The sequence below is a fragment of the Doryrhamphus excisus genome, chromosome 12 (assembly GCF_030265055.1).
Source record: "Doryrhamphus excisus isolate RoL2022-K1 chromosome 12, RoL_Dexc_1.0, whole genome shotgun sequence".
NCBI classification, from domain to species: domain Eukaryota; kingdom Metazoa; phylum Chordata; class Actinopteri; order Syngnathiformes; family Syngnathidae; genus Doryrhamphus; species Doryrhamphus excisus.
This window is the reverse complement of record NC_080477.1, coordinates 8437929-8454277: the sequence shown is the minus strand read 5'-3', so window position 1 is coordinate 8454277 and position 16349 is coordinate 8437929. Positions and strand designations below refer to the sequence as shown.

General features: G+C 38.6%; 1 protein-coding gene across 1 annotated transcript in view; it reads left to right on the top strand.

The window, feature by feature from the left end:
• LOC131139379 (protein diaphanous homolog 3-like) overlaps positions 1–16349 on the top strand; it is an 89538-nt gene that overhangs the window by 37904 nt on the left and 35285 nt on the right. The window contains exons 22-28 of the mRNA XM_058088961.1: positions 837–1076; positions 3575–3704; positions 6438–6563; positions 6994–7157; positions 11859–11994; positions 14986–15081; positions 15735–15797. Coding sequence (XP_057944944.1) covers positions 837–1076; positions 3575–3704; positions 6438–6563; positions 6994–7157; positions 11859–11994; positions 14986–15081; positions 15735–15797 — 955 coding nt within the window. The remainder of the gene's footprint in view (positions 1–836; positions 1077–3574; positions 3705–6437; positions 6564–6993; positions 7158–11858; positions 11995–14985; positions 15082–15734; positions 15798–16349) is intronic.

Here is a 16349-nt window from a genome sequence, read left to right as displayed (position 1 = left end):
ACCGTAATGTATTCAATAAGTAGTCATTGAAGTGCATCTCTCGTGGGACATGAGGAAAACACTTGCGTTCAACTCTGGAATATTTGTTTACTAATGCACACAACCCCCACTCATGTAGTCACGGCCCATATGACTGGCAGCATTTTGGATTAGTATTTCATCCTGGATTTAAATTGTTGTTGACACTCCGCACAGACACATTTTACAAGATGCCAAAACATTTACTCCCAAATCTGTTATCACTGTGCTTTATGGTCCATAGTATTAGAATTCAAAGTTTACAATATGAGGTTTCATACTCCTTCAACTCTTTTCTTCCTGTGAAGCATGAAGGACAAGTTATATTCCACACAGAAAAACACACATGTACACTTGTTTGCTGACTGGAATTGTCATTTGATAATTTTGCAATGGCTATAATTAAACCCCTGATGGCAAGCACCAAACAGCGCAGCCAGCTGTTTCGTCAACACAAATGGAAGCTGCATCCCTTCCTACAACTTCATATGCATAGACAATCATTGTTGTGTCCAAGCCTTGGGCCCAGCGCAATATTTTCCAATTTGTCATAATTGTGTCAGAGTGGTAATCCAAGGCAGCTTATTGTATGTTCCATCCTCCTGCCCTATATTGACACTAACTTCACAATTAACTCCCAAATCAAATCAATGCCAGCATCTATTACTCCCGCCTAGCAACATTTTCCATCCTGATGGTAGCAACGGTTTCTGTTTGATTGTAATTTAAGGGGTTCTATATAATTTATTTAACCTAACGTCATCCCAATTTTCTTTGTTTTGACTATTTCCATCTGTTATTTGTGTCTTATCTCCTAGATGAGTAGTGTAAAGCGACTTCGTCCACGTCTCAGCCATATTCTATTCCGGCTGCAGTTTGATGAGCAAGTGAACAACTTGCGTCCAGATATCTTGGCTGTAAATGCTGCTTGTGATGAAGTCAGGACAAGTCACTCCTTTGGCCGCTTGCTGGAACTTGTGTTGCTGCTGGGAAATTACCTGAATGCGGGTTCCCGAAATGCCCAGTCTTTCGGCTTTGACCTCAGCTCTCTCTGCAAGGTGAGATTTGACCTTACTTTGAAAAGTTCATGGCTTCATTCAGTCACCCAAAAGGACATAATTTCATTACTCATGTTTTTATTTTAGGATCTAAAAATTATTTAATTTAGATTTTAGCTAAATTACATTTTATCATGCAATATGAAATAATTGCAGAGCGCTGCCATCGTCAATCTTCACTTCACCCACTCCCCACAAAAAAAACTAAACAAAACAAAACACCATCATACAAGCAATTGTTCAGCTACAAATGAAAACTTTTTCAAGGGATAAAAAAGATGAAATATAAAAAATCTGAAAGTTGTTACTGGTAATGCTAGATTATTTTGTGAGCATGTTCAAGGTGCATTTTACAAATACACTGTCTCAAAAATAAAAAAATAAGGCTTTTCATCAATACTGAATTATGTTGTTCTGTTGTGTCAAGAGCAAGGTTAACTTGGACTTAATATTTCAATCATTTCAAGTTTGTCGCTCTAAAAAAATTAAGTGGACACAATTTCCGTCATTTCTACCCACTATTTAAAGAAGATGCAAATATATAAGACGATCCAGACTATTAACTGCAGTGTCCATGTCATATAAAGACATGTTAAGGCGAGCACAAGTTTGTGAGGACCAGGTACCTTTTTGTTTAAAAGAAGCCAATCACAAGCTATGAAAAAACTCAAGATTGAACAAACGAGAGTCACACCGTTATATTGAGTAATGACCTCTTGCAATTTCCAATGGGTTGATGTGAGTTCATGTATAGCTCGTGATTGGGTCCGGTCAAAGACATAGCTACTGTTTCCTCACTGACTGTCAAGCGGCACAGTATTTAAATGATTAATAGAAGTGCTGAAGTAAAAGAGATGTCACAAGATTAGAACATAGCCTTAAATAAGCCGCACTGCTGTTAGTCACAGGGTCAAAAGGTTAAAAAGTATCGGCTTCTTCACCTGAAATGACAATAATTGCATTATTTCAGTCAGGTTCCAAAATGCAGGCAGCACTTTACTGTTCTAACAATTTTGAAGCCATATTTCTGGTTAACACTTGTTGACTGGAGAGGACGTGCATGCAAGAGCTCTGCAGACGATACTAAAAATAAGAACTATTTTGGTGCTTTCATGACTCTACTTCACGGATGCAAGATCGGAACTGGCTGCTGACTCCCTCAACAGTCACTGTTTAAGAAGCAAGAGTGCTTGTTGTCAATGATACCAACAATCATACATACATACATACATACATACATACATATCAAAGATCATATTACAATGACAGCAATAAAATGGAGGACACAACACACAAAGAAAGAATTCATTAAAATGTGACTTTTGACATCATCGTTGTCAGGGCCTGCTCAACACAGCAGATTGTGATGATATAAAAGGTGTGTGGGTCATCAGCATTATTCATTCATTCATTTTCTACCGCTTTTTCCTCACGAGGGTCGCGGGGGGTGCTGGAGCCTATCCCAGCTGTCTTCGGGCGAGAGGCGGGGTACACCCTGGACTGATCGCCAGCCAATCACAGGGCACATATAGACAATGGACATATTTGACATATGGACAATTTGGAGTCGCCAATTAACCTAGCATGTTTTTGGAATGTGGGAGGAAACCGGAGTACCCGGAGAAAACCCACACATGCACGGGGAGAACATGCAAACTCCACACAGAGATACCCGAGGGTGGAATTCTACCCTGGTCTCCTAGCTGTGAGGTCTGTGCACTAACCACTAGACCGCCGTGCTGCCCTCATCAGCATTACAAATTTTCAAAACAAACAAACTGAGTCAGTTGATTGTACTACTGTTCAACAAAAATATAAAGTATATATATACAATACATACATGAGTTTTTATCTGAATAACACACGTTTAACAGGTAAAGATTTTGGCAGTGATGCATGGCTTCTTTGGCTGTTTTGCTGCGAGAGATGGATGAGTCTCCTACCAAAGGATTATATTCTGCTCTCTGTCATCATCACCATCATGCAGAAAAAAAATGACAGTTCTATCTTTATCCGAGGCATAATGCACTTGTGTTTTTCCAGTCATTGCCACCTGAAGAAAAGGTAGTTATTCAGAAATTATTGACATTTACCCAGGTCCAAATTTTTTCAGCATATTAATTTCAAGCAACTCTACGTTTTACTTAAGAAAGTCTATAAACTTAGACTAAATGTAAGTGAGTCTAAATACAACTGATGAGATGATGACATATAACTGGCTAGTGTAAGCATCGGTAGGATGCAGAAGGGGAAGAGCTTAATTTATTTTGAACATGCATACAGTTTATATCGAGTGCTTCATGTTACAATTCACAATTACTATCATCGCTATTGTCACTACTTTAAAAAACTCAAAAAAACACAGACACACGCAAATAAATCCTTTTTCCTATTTATGGGTCCAAACAAATTGTTCTACATATTTAATAGTTCATTATGTGTACTTGCTATGTTTATATTTCATTTTTATATGTTTTTTGGATCTGTCCTTTCAACAGCTGAAGGACACCAAATCAGGTGATCAGAAGACCACATTGCTCCATTTCTTGGCACAAATATGTGAGGAGGAATTTGCACATGTCATCAAATTTGTTGAAGATTTCAAACACGTGGACCGAGCAAGCAGAGGTAAAATATACATTATTATCAAATGTGATTGAAATTAATCATATCAATGAATTGAGTTCTTGTGCAGTGTGATAAGTGGCCATTAGTAATGGAATTGCACGTGATGTGATGTCAGTCATATTATGTGACAATGTGCAGCTTAGTACAGTGGTTCCCAAACATTGGCATGGTTACGTTTTGATTAGGTTTGACATGAACATTGATAAATAGTTAAGTAATCATCCCACATGAACTTTTACATAACTCCAGTCCGATGTTGGCATCCAAATTGAAGTGGACATTTTAGCAATAATGATAAAGTGGTTACCGAAGTAAAGAAAAATACATACAACCAATGATAAAGCCTCATTTTCTGGAAATCACCACACACATTGAAAGGTTTTCAGCACTGCGGACAGGTATTGGAACGCCGATTTAAATGAAATCTTCAAGATGAAACACTCTTAATGCACAAAATAATAATCTAACTTAGCCCTTTCTTCATAGGTCCTGCTTTTTAAAGACCAGTGCTTGGCCAGAAAATTGTAATCAGTGCACCGCTATATGAGATCCATCCATCTTATGATCTGCTTATCCTCACTTGGGTTGTGGGGGTATGCTGCGACTTTTGGGCGAGAGGCAGGGTACATCCTGGACTGGTCGCCAGCCAGTTGCAGCACACATATAGACAATCACTCTTACATTCATTCATTTAGAGTTGCCAGTCAACCTAGTATGCACATTTTCTTTATGTGGGAGAGTACCCGGATTAAACCCATAACCTGCACGGTGAGAACATGCAAACTGCCCACAGAGATTTGAACACATCTCTATCATATCTCCTCACTGTGTGGACAACATGCTAACCAGTACTCCACCGTGCAGGCCCCCATATGAGATTGTTCTCTTCTAATACCAATTCTTGATGTGTTACAGTATTGCCAGAGGCTGTGTGAGAAATGAGGCTCAGGTTGTAAGCATATTGACTGAACATTCCACACTCCAACATGCAATTATTTGATATCCATGGTCTTCATGCAAAAAGGTTGCATTATGTTACTAGTATTTCATGCATTATCAAGTACAATCACACTTCTGTATGCTGAGAGAGTATGCATCGATGTGTGCTTCACAGTCTCATTTATTGCAAAGCAGGTTTGCAGAGTCGCAAAGAAGTGTCAATGGGGGTTGACCTCTACAAATTTAGCAATTTTTATTCTTTTAAATTGCCCTATGACTGTCAGAACCCTCTATCGACCATTGAGTCATTTAGGTCTCACTACTTATTAAATCAAAGGGCATATATAAAATGTGTACGAAATGTAAGAACGTTAGATCTATCTGACAATATGAACAAGATGCCCAAGCGGAGAATCAAACCCAAGTCTTTCCCATCGCCTGACTGTGTGGCTTACATGCTAACCACTCAAGGGGCCACCATATATGTATGTATATATACACACACTGTATTCAGTGATAGCTTGGCTACACTGATCTTCAGACTGTGATTTCTTGTAACGCTCATACTTGGATCAAGGTAAATTTTATACTGCTTAAAAATAAGCTGCTTATATTTTTTTGTCACATGTGGTCTAATCAGGATAATTTAAGCTGTGTGTTATATTCAGTGTATTGCTTAAAGTGGCAGGCATGCCCAGCTTAAAGGGAAACTGCACTTTTTGGGGAATTTTGCCCATCATTCAAGATCCTTATGTGAAACATGAACACATTTATTTCACTTTTCTGTGCATTCTAGCACAGGAAAACAAATTAAAGAAAGTTATTATGAGCGTAATGGGAAAATTATTTTGACACTAATGCCCTAACAAAAAAACAAACCAAAAAAAAAAAAAACACCAACTGTGTTCCATTTACATCACTAACGTGTATATTAACCAAGCTACAGCAAGTTTGCTTTGGTTTAAATGAGGGGTCTAAGCCGAGTCCATTTTGGATTAAATATCTCCAATTTTTTTTTTTATTGATACAAAGTTAACGCTATTTTAGGTGTTTTCATTTCACATACAAATATAATCAGGTTGGCACATAACATATTGTAGATGCATAACCGGTTTTGGCTTCAGAATGCTTGCTGGTTGATCAAGCACTTACGGTATTTCCCAAATGCAAATGAATATTACTATCTTTTTTGTTTTTTATACTTTCTTTCAGTAAAAATACTGCCATAAAAAGGATGCACTGTTTATATGATTTGAAGGGGATAAATACTAATTTTCAAGACAACATAATACACATAGCCGAACATGCATGTTAGCGAGCCGTACCCAAACAGAGCCACCACAAGCATGGGGAGAACATGCAAACTCTGCATAGAGATGTTCTGATGAAGATTCAAACCTGGGTCGCCTGACTGAGGCAGATATGCTAACCACTTCCTCACCATGCAGCGCCATAAACAATCAGAATAATTGAAAAAAGGTATTTGATTAATTTTCTCCTCACCCCTCTTCCCCCAGTGTTTCATTGTTTCCCTGCTGTTTCTTGGTCAGCATGAATCTACCGTATATTAAACACACCGCAATTGAGTTGCGTTTTGTCATGTTTTCTCAGCTGTATGGGTGTTGTATTTCATCTGATCATTTGAAAGCAACACAGTAATAATGCATTTGATTGTACAAGTAATTGAGTTGTCCTCTTTCTGCTTCTTTTCCCCCTATTCTCTTGGCGTGCTAATGTGCCTCTTTGTACTTTTCTGAATGTTGCGTGCGCCTGAATGCATGTTGGTTGTGTTAGTGTCTGCAGAGAATCTGGAAAAGAGCCTCAGGCAGATGGAGAGGCAGCTGCTGCAACTGGAGAGAGACCTCGAGACTTTTTCGTCCCCTGATGACCCCAGTGACATGTTCTTCACTAAAATGGCTATATCCTTTTAAACACACCTTACATCATATGACATTCTCACTAGGTTGTTTTGAGTTGAACTAGCTAAAACTGGACTACAGTGTTTCTTCATTTATTGAGGTTAATTGGTTCTCGGAAGTGAATTTCCACAAAGTAGGTTTCAATATTAATAAATGAATAAAGATTCCCAGTTAGACCACTGTAGATACATCGCCAGGCCAAAAAAAAAACAAATGCTATTGTGTGTAGTAACTCAATACAAAAGGCCGAACATGAGCATAATACTAGGTCTCCATCAAGACACTTCTTTCGCAGATGCCGTTTGATGGTAAATGGACTGCATTCGGCACCAGTAACCAATTATTTTTAAAGAATTAATGCAGATGTAATTGTGTCAATATACGCGCCCTGTATGATGCATTTTTGGCTGACCTTGACAAACACCCTCACAGCTTCAGCAAGGTTGCACGAGAGCAGTATGACAAGCTGGTAACCATGCATTGCAACATGGAGACACTTTACCTGAGTCTGTTGGAGTATTTTGCTGTTGATCCAAAGAAAACATCTGTGGAGGAGCTCTTCACTGATCTCTGCAACTTCCGTACCATGTTCACAGTGAGTACCCTATGATTTATTATGTTTGTTGTGTTAACAACAACAAAGTCCTATATTATTTTAAGGAAGGACAGCAAACTCAAAACTTGGGGAAAGGAGAATATTTGTAAATGGTTCAAATCTTTTAGGGATGAAAATCGCTTTGTGATGGATGATTCGATCCGAAACCAGATACACAAGTTCGGATACAATTGACATTGAAATACCAAGTGAAGTGTAGGCTTTGATTTAAGAAGTTTCTCAAAGTAACTATTTTTTCATACTTGGATAAAAATAATTTGCCTTTCGTCCCTGGACGTGCCTTACCAAACCTTTAATGCCATCATCTTAAATGTCAAGGTGTTTGGTTCAGTAAGTGGGAAGCATGATTTAGTGGGCTAAGATGAAGTGATTGACTTGGCCATTGAAGGCTCGTCAAGACTTCTATTTAAAGTCTTGGGTTGCTTTTTGTGATGACATTGCAACAGTGAGACATACACTGTAGCTTGTTCACCAGCAGAACAAGGTCCCCAAGGGACAATTCTCCAGTTGTACCTCGAGGGAGTCCAGAAAGGGCGGGTAATCTGTGATCTCGTTCACCGGGTTTAATTCCAAAATACAGGACCTGAGCTGGGGTGGCAATAAGAACCCCCCCCCCCCACCTTTCACTGTTGGCAACACAAGAGTGGAACAAAGTCCAGCCCTTCTCAAGGGGACTCTTTATATACTCTACAGTATATCTAGCCGCAGCGCCCAATGAAATCTGTTTTGGACAAATTTGCCCAGTATTTCAGAAAACGATGGGATATCATCCTCTGTACACATTGCTACAAATCCTTAACAAACTGTAATGCCTGTGTATGACACAGTCACCAATACTCCGTAATCAGGAAAAAGCCGAAAGAAACAAACTATTCCAATTACATTATTAAAGTAAGAATTTTTTATGACACCCTTATTTTGTTTACACAATTAGACATTAGACATCTGATGACTCTGTTGTGCTACTAGAAAACCCATGTGGGCAGTATGCACCTCTGCAGTGTGATAGTTCTGAATTTGTGGCATGTTATGTGTTGTGCAGTGTAATACATCCACAGGTTTTCTTATTATATTCTTATTGCTTACAGCTTGCTCTAAGTACCAAGTACAGTAACTTTGGAAACCATCAGATTTCAGCAACAGTTTGGGGATAGTCCAGCTTCGGCCAATGCTCCTCGCTAAAACCGTGAAAGCTCGGACAAAGCTTGTATCAACCAGCATGAAAATTATAGCATACACCAGTATAGTCCACCAGCTAAACCACCATAGACCAGTATATTTTCCATGCTGGTGTAGGGTGTTTTTGGTCTGTATAAACAATATATACATTTGACATGTTATTCTGTTTACTTTATTTTTGCCGGTGCCTTACAGCATGCTTGGGGATGTGATGTGCTCTTTACTGTAAGCTCTTTGTAAGAATTGTAATGAATTGTAAGTATGCCACATTCAAATAATTGGCATTTTTATTTTATAATGTAAGATTAATGTGTACAGCAACAAACACTAACTGTAGAATCGAATCATATTTTCAAACAGTACTGACCGTTCTGTATCAGTTTTTCATTGTACCATATCTACATTTGAATATAATGGTCTATGACAAATATATTTACATCTCTACTACATGACTAAATGCATTATTTACATTGGCAATGTTGGAATTTTTTTGTTTGCCTTTGGGCCAAATCCTAAAGCTTCAGTTGTTGTCACATCATTTAAGATATAATGAAACATATCAGTAAAGGTAATGAATCCAAGTATTGTCAAGACAGTGTATGGTCAAACCTCCCAAAAGTAGTCATTTGTTACACTTTGATAGCCAACGTGTAAGCAGCGTATGCTCTTTTGTTCAGATAGTTCCTCCTCACCGTCACATGCTGGAAGCCAAGATGAGGTCAATGAACGTAGGCAAGCAGTAAATCTCAGCATGGTAACCTCTTGGTCAAATCTGTGTCAGCATTTACCCTCTTGTGCCAAGGTCCATGCTAATGCTGTTTCAAGACCACTGCCTGAAGTGAACTAAGCCTTGAACTGCACACGTGTGCTGAAAATGTATGTGTGTTTGTGTGTGGAAAAAGCTAACCAGCTTGGCCTACAAAAAACGGCAAAATGACATATGCACACAAAGGCATACACACACTTGTACACACACATGCAGCATGCTCAGTCACCCATAGGAAGGAGACCCAGGGCGAGGCCGCACATCTGACAGGAATCCAATTGAGCGTGTCTAATGGCAGACATCCAGGAGAAGAGGGGGAAAACAGACCTGGAGTGATGAAGGAGACCTGAGAGCAATCGCATCTCGCGTATTCTCTCTGTGTTTCTCTGCCCCTCTCTCTTTCGCTGCCTGGCATTACTCCTGATATATATATATTTTTTTGTAGAATTGTCATCCCTGTCAAAAGTAGGTTCTTGTGGTATAATTCGTATTTGACTTCATTTTGAACAAAAAAACAACTTTGGTTGACTGAAGTTGGTCTGTGCTCTTTCTTTACTACTATTAATTTACCTGTTGCATGGGAACCAACTTGTCTTCCACATCTTCCCACCCAGGCGCCACACACTGGAAAGGTCATTCCAGGTGCATTTGTATGGTCTCCCGAATGTTGCTGGAGACTATCCATTTTCTGTACAACTTATCCTCACAAGGGTCATGGGCGAGAGGCAGGGTACACCCCTGGACTGGTCACCCGCCAATCACAGGGCAAATATAGACAAACAGCCATTCACACTCACATTCATACCTATGGATAATTTGAATGCCAGAGACTAACACTGCTAATTACAGGTCTTATTTAATTGTAAAATATAGCATGGCCCAAAATACTGACTGTGGTCATATTAGGTTTTGTTTGAACAAAGAGGTTCTGAAGTATTGCTCTTCTCCTGCTGCAATCTCTTTGTGAAGTTAAGTGTGATGCACTCTTACAAGACCACTTGTTGTATTGACCCGTTATCGACTAAACATTGCTTTCCTGTGCTGCTGGCAGCAGAAGCAGGTTCTTTTTCACCCGTGAATCTGCACATATATGCTGTCTAGCCCCCACCTGGATTTACCTATATATATATATGTGCATATATATATATATATATATATATATATATATATATATATATATATATATATATATATATATATATATATATATATATATATATATATATATATGTAATAGTTGCATCTTTATAGTATTTTGATGATTCAGAACACTACGAAACTTCTTTCCCCGCCTCATTGATTTCACATACAAATACTAGTTCCGTCAACAGCAGCAGCATTGATACAGCACTTAGTGTCCGCTCTCATTGGGATGGCTGTGTATTCCAGCACAAGACGTGTGCTCCAGTACTCGGGTGAAAAATGCTGACGGCAAAGAAGCATCTTGTTGAGTCTTTGCGGCGAAGTTGAGAGCTAGGTATCCACTCTTTCAACTGTGAATGACGCTGAGATGAGTGGCTAACGGGTCATCAAGTTAGTCCGCCATATAAATACCATATTTTCTGGTCTATAAGTTGCACTTTTTTTCATAGGTTGGCTGTTCCTGCGACTTACAAATGGAAAAATATATAATTTCACAGACAGCCAGTCTAAGAGGGCACTCTACTTTTGCACTGATATTTCCTACTCAAATTCAACAATTCAATATTAAAACAGTAGACCTTAGCTTACACAGACAACTGAGAACGACAGAAAACAAATGTCCCCCAAAGGAAAATCATATTCCGCCGACTACATACTGCAAATAGTGAAATTTGCAGCTGGAAAAACTAATCGGGCAGCATGTTATGCATTAGCATATCATGTTAGAATTTGCCACCCAAGATGACGTAATGTCTGTTTTGGTCAAGTAGTTTGTAAAATAAATTACCCGCAAAAATGCGACTTGTACTCCACTGCGACTTATGTATGTTTTTTTTTTTCTAACTAATTATGCATTTTTGTCCCTTTGTGACTTATACTCCGGAGCGACTTATAGTCCAGAAAATACAGTATAGTTTTTCGTGTTAACAGCTACAATAACAACATTGCTGTAGCTTGGTTAATATAGAAGTTGTTCGCTAGCGCTTACTAACTAATTTCATCACGTTGGAATGAAAAGGGAAAGAAGTATGTGTTCATGTTTCATATAAGGATTGTAAATGATGGGCAATATTCAAAAAAGGTGCAGTTTCTCTTTAAACTGATTTATATCTATCTCACTTTTTACAGACAAATACAGCAAAGATATTTATAAGAAAGACACCAAGAGTACATACACAAAATCAACAACAAATACAACAAAGAGATTTATAGGAAAGACGCCAAGAGTACATACACAAAATCATCATCAACAACAATAAATAAACAATAAAATGAATCATCAATCATGAAATAAAGACGAAATAAAATTGTAATGGATTTGTTTAGTTGGATATAGTGTACAGAAAAGCCTTGTCAAAAAGCAGTATCTAAAGATTCTGTTTAAATCCTTTCACTGGCTCGAGTGCATAATTTAGCAAAGGTGTCAAAGCCTTCCACAGTTTGAGTGCAACTGATTGGAAAGTGCAATAAACCAAATGTTTTTAGGTACTCGTGCATATATCATCCAATGTACTAATTTGTAGGGAAAGATTCATTCAAATATTCTTTGTTTTAAATGTACAATACTGTATTTTTGTTTTCCCATCCTACAGCAAGCACTCAAAGACAACATGAGGCAAAGGGAGTCAGAGGAGAAACAGAGAAGAGCACAAGTGGCTAAAGAAAAGGCTGAGCGTGAAAAGCAAGAAAGACAGCAGAAGAAGAGGGGGCTGCTGGAACTCAATGCAGGTAGACACCAGTCAATCTTTGCCTGTCAACTTTGCATGTTGTTAAGATCGTTTGTTACATGACTGTGTGCTAAATCAAAATAGGGTCAAATAACAGAGCACATTTTTGTCATTCAGGGCTCTACTTTTTGTAGACGCAGGAGCGGCACACCTGCTTTGCGTCACACCTATGCCGCGCCAACGGGGTGTGGCCAGGGCACTTTGCATATTTCATGAGAGAAAGAGAAGTGTTTACATATATTATATTTAGCCAAATGATAATGGCATATGTCTACCATTGTTATGAGTTCTTTGACACAAACCCCTTTTAGAAATATGCTCTGCAGGCATTCTACAATGGTTGGCACATGCAAGCTATACAGTAGATGTTAGTACCGAACTGGGAATGAAGAGCGCCACTTCTGTACCAGGCTCAGTTCTGGCATTGACAATAGGTCTGAAATCTCCATTATTGGAAAAGCTCTTGGTATCACAAATACTCTAGTGTGGGAGAATCAAAAACAATTCAAAGTTTGAAGGAAAAGCTACTTTTACAAAATGAAAATGGGCAAGAGCTACTTATTTTTGTAACATTTATTTTCATAGTTTAGTTACTATAATTTGTAGGACAACTCGTCCAGCAACAGTTGTTATCATGATTGGTCTCGTGTCAGGTAAGCACCTGTGAAGGGTTTGGCTTTTTAACATGTAATAGCCGTTTAGCAACGATCTCTGTGACATCACAAAGGAATAGTTTTGCAACGCCCTCTGAAACTGAGCGTTTTGAGCCATTCCAAACTTCTTTCAGGGCTCACTTCCAAATGCACAAACCTAATTGTCTGAAACTTTGGCATCGTTTAACAGAAGAATACAACATTCTAACTACATGTATAGGTCAGAAAAGTGGAAAATGCATAAACGGTTCTTTTTCAGGAAAATTATTCCCTTCATATGATCAAGTTTATTTCTTTTTGGGCGCTGTTTTCACAGATGTGAATTGGCTTATTTGTGTATACCCTAGTAAGATTCTAGTAGTCTAATTTGCCTGCCATTGACTAAGCTATCAGTAGCTAGCAGTGATATACAGCATGTCACTTGTATTATGTGATCACGCAGTCAGACAGAGTGAGACCTTCAGTTTGCACTCATTTGCATAGAACAAGAGCAAGATTGAAAGTTAGATTGGATTGTCCTTTTTCCTCCGATAACTGTGGCTGTCCATGACAAACCTGGAGCTTTAACTCCCAGGGTAGGCCAATAGCCAGGATGTTTGTGCAGCAACAATTTACAGAACAGCATTATTTACCCTATATGTCTACAAGCTAAAAATTAATAGGAAATCATATACTGAAACAGCCAGAGGTACAATCTGTACTGAAAGGGTAAAAGAATAGGATCATTATTTATTAATAATAGAAGTTGGTAGAAAATGCAGCACAATTTCTTCCAAAATGTGATGTTATTACATGAGGTGAAATTGTATTACATTTATATACACTGCACCGTTGTTGCATAATGTGTTGTTACACTGTGCCTTCAAAATGACAACCTACATAAGGAGGCGCAGAACTGCATTTTCTGTACACTCCATGTATTAAGGCCCCTTGACTATGTTTGCAAATATCTCTGCTCTCAATGACACATTTTGTTGCATTTCACTTTAGATTCCTTGTTCAGTGCTTGTACCAGTGCTGTAATGCTGGAGCGTAACGAAGCCTTCAGTCTTTGCACGTAGCATGAATTGCACCTTCCCTAGAAAAAAAATCCTCAAGCCCGAGGGATTGGGGGGCGGACAGCCATCCTCCGCAAACGCCTCCTTGTCTGATTTCTATTTTTAATCATCATTGTTCACCAGTGACAAGAAGCTAGCATGCTAAATAGTTGTCGATAGCAGGGGGTCTAAAAGGCAGACGTTTGCGGGCTTTAGCCCTTGTTTTTTCCGCATATTGGAAATCTGCTGCTTCTCTGCGCTGAGCAATGGTGAAGATAAAGACACTTAAGAGCATGGTTCCAGCTTTTGCAAAAGACCATGGTTAAAGGCAGACAATAATGTGGGCTATGATACTGTATACCACAAATACCTCTAATGGTGTCTATTGCTGTAACTGTAAGGGTTTTGTTGACGCAATAGACTTCAGCCTGGTTTGCTGGTGGGAGGGGTTGGTATCTTCAATTCTTGATACTGACCAAGTACTGACCGAAAGGACAACTGCACTATTGGGGGGAATTTTTCCCATTTACTTGTTGGAAATTATTTTTTTTTTCCTCATCCTAACAAGGCCAAAAGGCCACTTAAGTGAAGTTAAGTTAAGCTAGTTTCATTTCCACTTTTGCCGTGTTCTCCTGTTATGAAAAGGAAAAAAAGACTCACAGACAGGTATTACATTTTACAAAATGTATTAAAAATATATTAAACAGAATAGAATTGCAGTCCCTGAGTTCTTTCCTTGTCCTTTCCAAAGTCTCTTTCCTTGCCCTCCTGAGCTCCCGATTAAACGAAAGAGTTTAAAACTTAAATAGTGGTTTTGCCAGACTGATTGGTGCCAGTGTCTTCCAAAGATATCGCTCTTCATCATTCCTTGACGCCAATACTGGCATATACTGGCACATACTGTACTCCCAAGGCTGTCCTGATTGTCGTTGCTGATATGAGCTTACGGTGTTTTTGCATGACCTTTGAAAATATTTGAGCAATGCAACACAGCCACAACAAGGAGCCTGAAGGTGGCCGACCCCGCCCCAGACGGACAAAATCAATATGAAGTAAACACAAACAGTGGTTTGTTCTGCAAAATATATCAGAAAAGAGGCGAACCTTGAGGCTTCTATGTTTTTCTTTAGCAAAACACAGCTAGGGTTTTTGTGTTTTAAAATGACTTATAATGATATGCTTTGTGCAAGGCTTGAACAACAGTTTGCAACCGTTGTGGGAAGGCTCACAAGTAAAAGGAAAAAACAAACTTATTTGATTTTCTTCACTTCTTCAATAACCCCTTATTCTTCTTCTGTTCAGAGAATGATGAGACTGGTGTGATGGATAGTTTGCTGGAAGCCCTACAATCAGGAGCTGCATTCAGGGATCGCAGGAAGAGAGCACCAAGAACCAGAGGTAAGCCTACCTTTATTTTACACACACACACACATACATAAATAGGATGACTGTAAACTTATTTTTTTTACTTGGTTTTGTCATATTTCATTTATTTTGTATATTGCAAAGAGAAAACGAATCACTGAAAAAAATGCATGCTTGGATTCATGATATGAAGTCATTGTATTAGAAAATACATTGCTGTTGTACACTGGCACAACAGGGATACTTGATTTAAGTATTAAATATAGAAATATTTTGTGATTGTGTCTAACAAGAATGCAAACATTCTATGTCAAAAACAAAGAAAATGTTTTGTTTTTTTTTAAACACCATTTTAACTTCAACACTTTTGGGTCAGTTTTAAACCCCAAGTGTCGACAGAGGGCCGAAGCACTGCAGGTTTTCTTTCCAACCAGTTTCTCTAGCAGGTGATTTAATTGACGAGCTCCTTCCCTCAAACCAAAGGAGGGTTAATCATTAAAATCACCTGCTTTAGTGACCGGCTGGACAGAAAATCTGTTGTCTCCACCAAAAATGGCATGAGTTTAACACACCTGTTTTAAACACACTATTTGTACTTCATTTTTTTGCTCAGCTGATAAATGTTCAGAACTTTGTGGTCTATTTTATTGTTTCTTGGCATTGTGTATTTACGACGTCCTCTGCAGATAACCAGCCACAGACCATCAGCCCCAGTTCCTTCCGCCAGGTTCTCAGGCCTGTCAATCATGGTAAAGCATAAAGTAAAAAATCCATTCAGCTAAAGCATCAGACATTATCAACACTGTCTACTTGCTCTTATAAATAATCAATTTCCTCCTTTCATCCTCCATTAATCTTTCATGTCTGCCTTGTTTATGTCCACATACTCGTTCAGTAGTCTTTTGTGACCCTCTGTGCAGTGGTATGATTGGAGTGTGGGAGAAGTTGATTCTTCAGAATCAGTGTGTGGGGTCTTCTTGTGCCATGGCTTGCCAAAGTCTCTTAATGTTTTGATAACTACAGCATTGATGTTACATTGTTATGGCTGACAGCATTTGCTGCTGCTTAATAGATCATAATACATATAGTTTACACTACAATTGCGCCTTGTTTAATTACCACGATATGTGAATTTCTGCAAAGTAGTTTTCAATATTAATAAAAGGAATATTTTCGTAGTTAGAGCATGGAAAACCTATTTTTCACCTTTTACCATCATTAGAGCCTTGCAGACATTAAATAACACCTCTATAGTCACCTTTTACATTCCTATGCGAAGGCTAAGGGATGCGGGGACATAA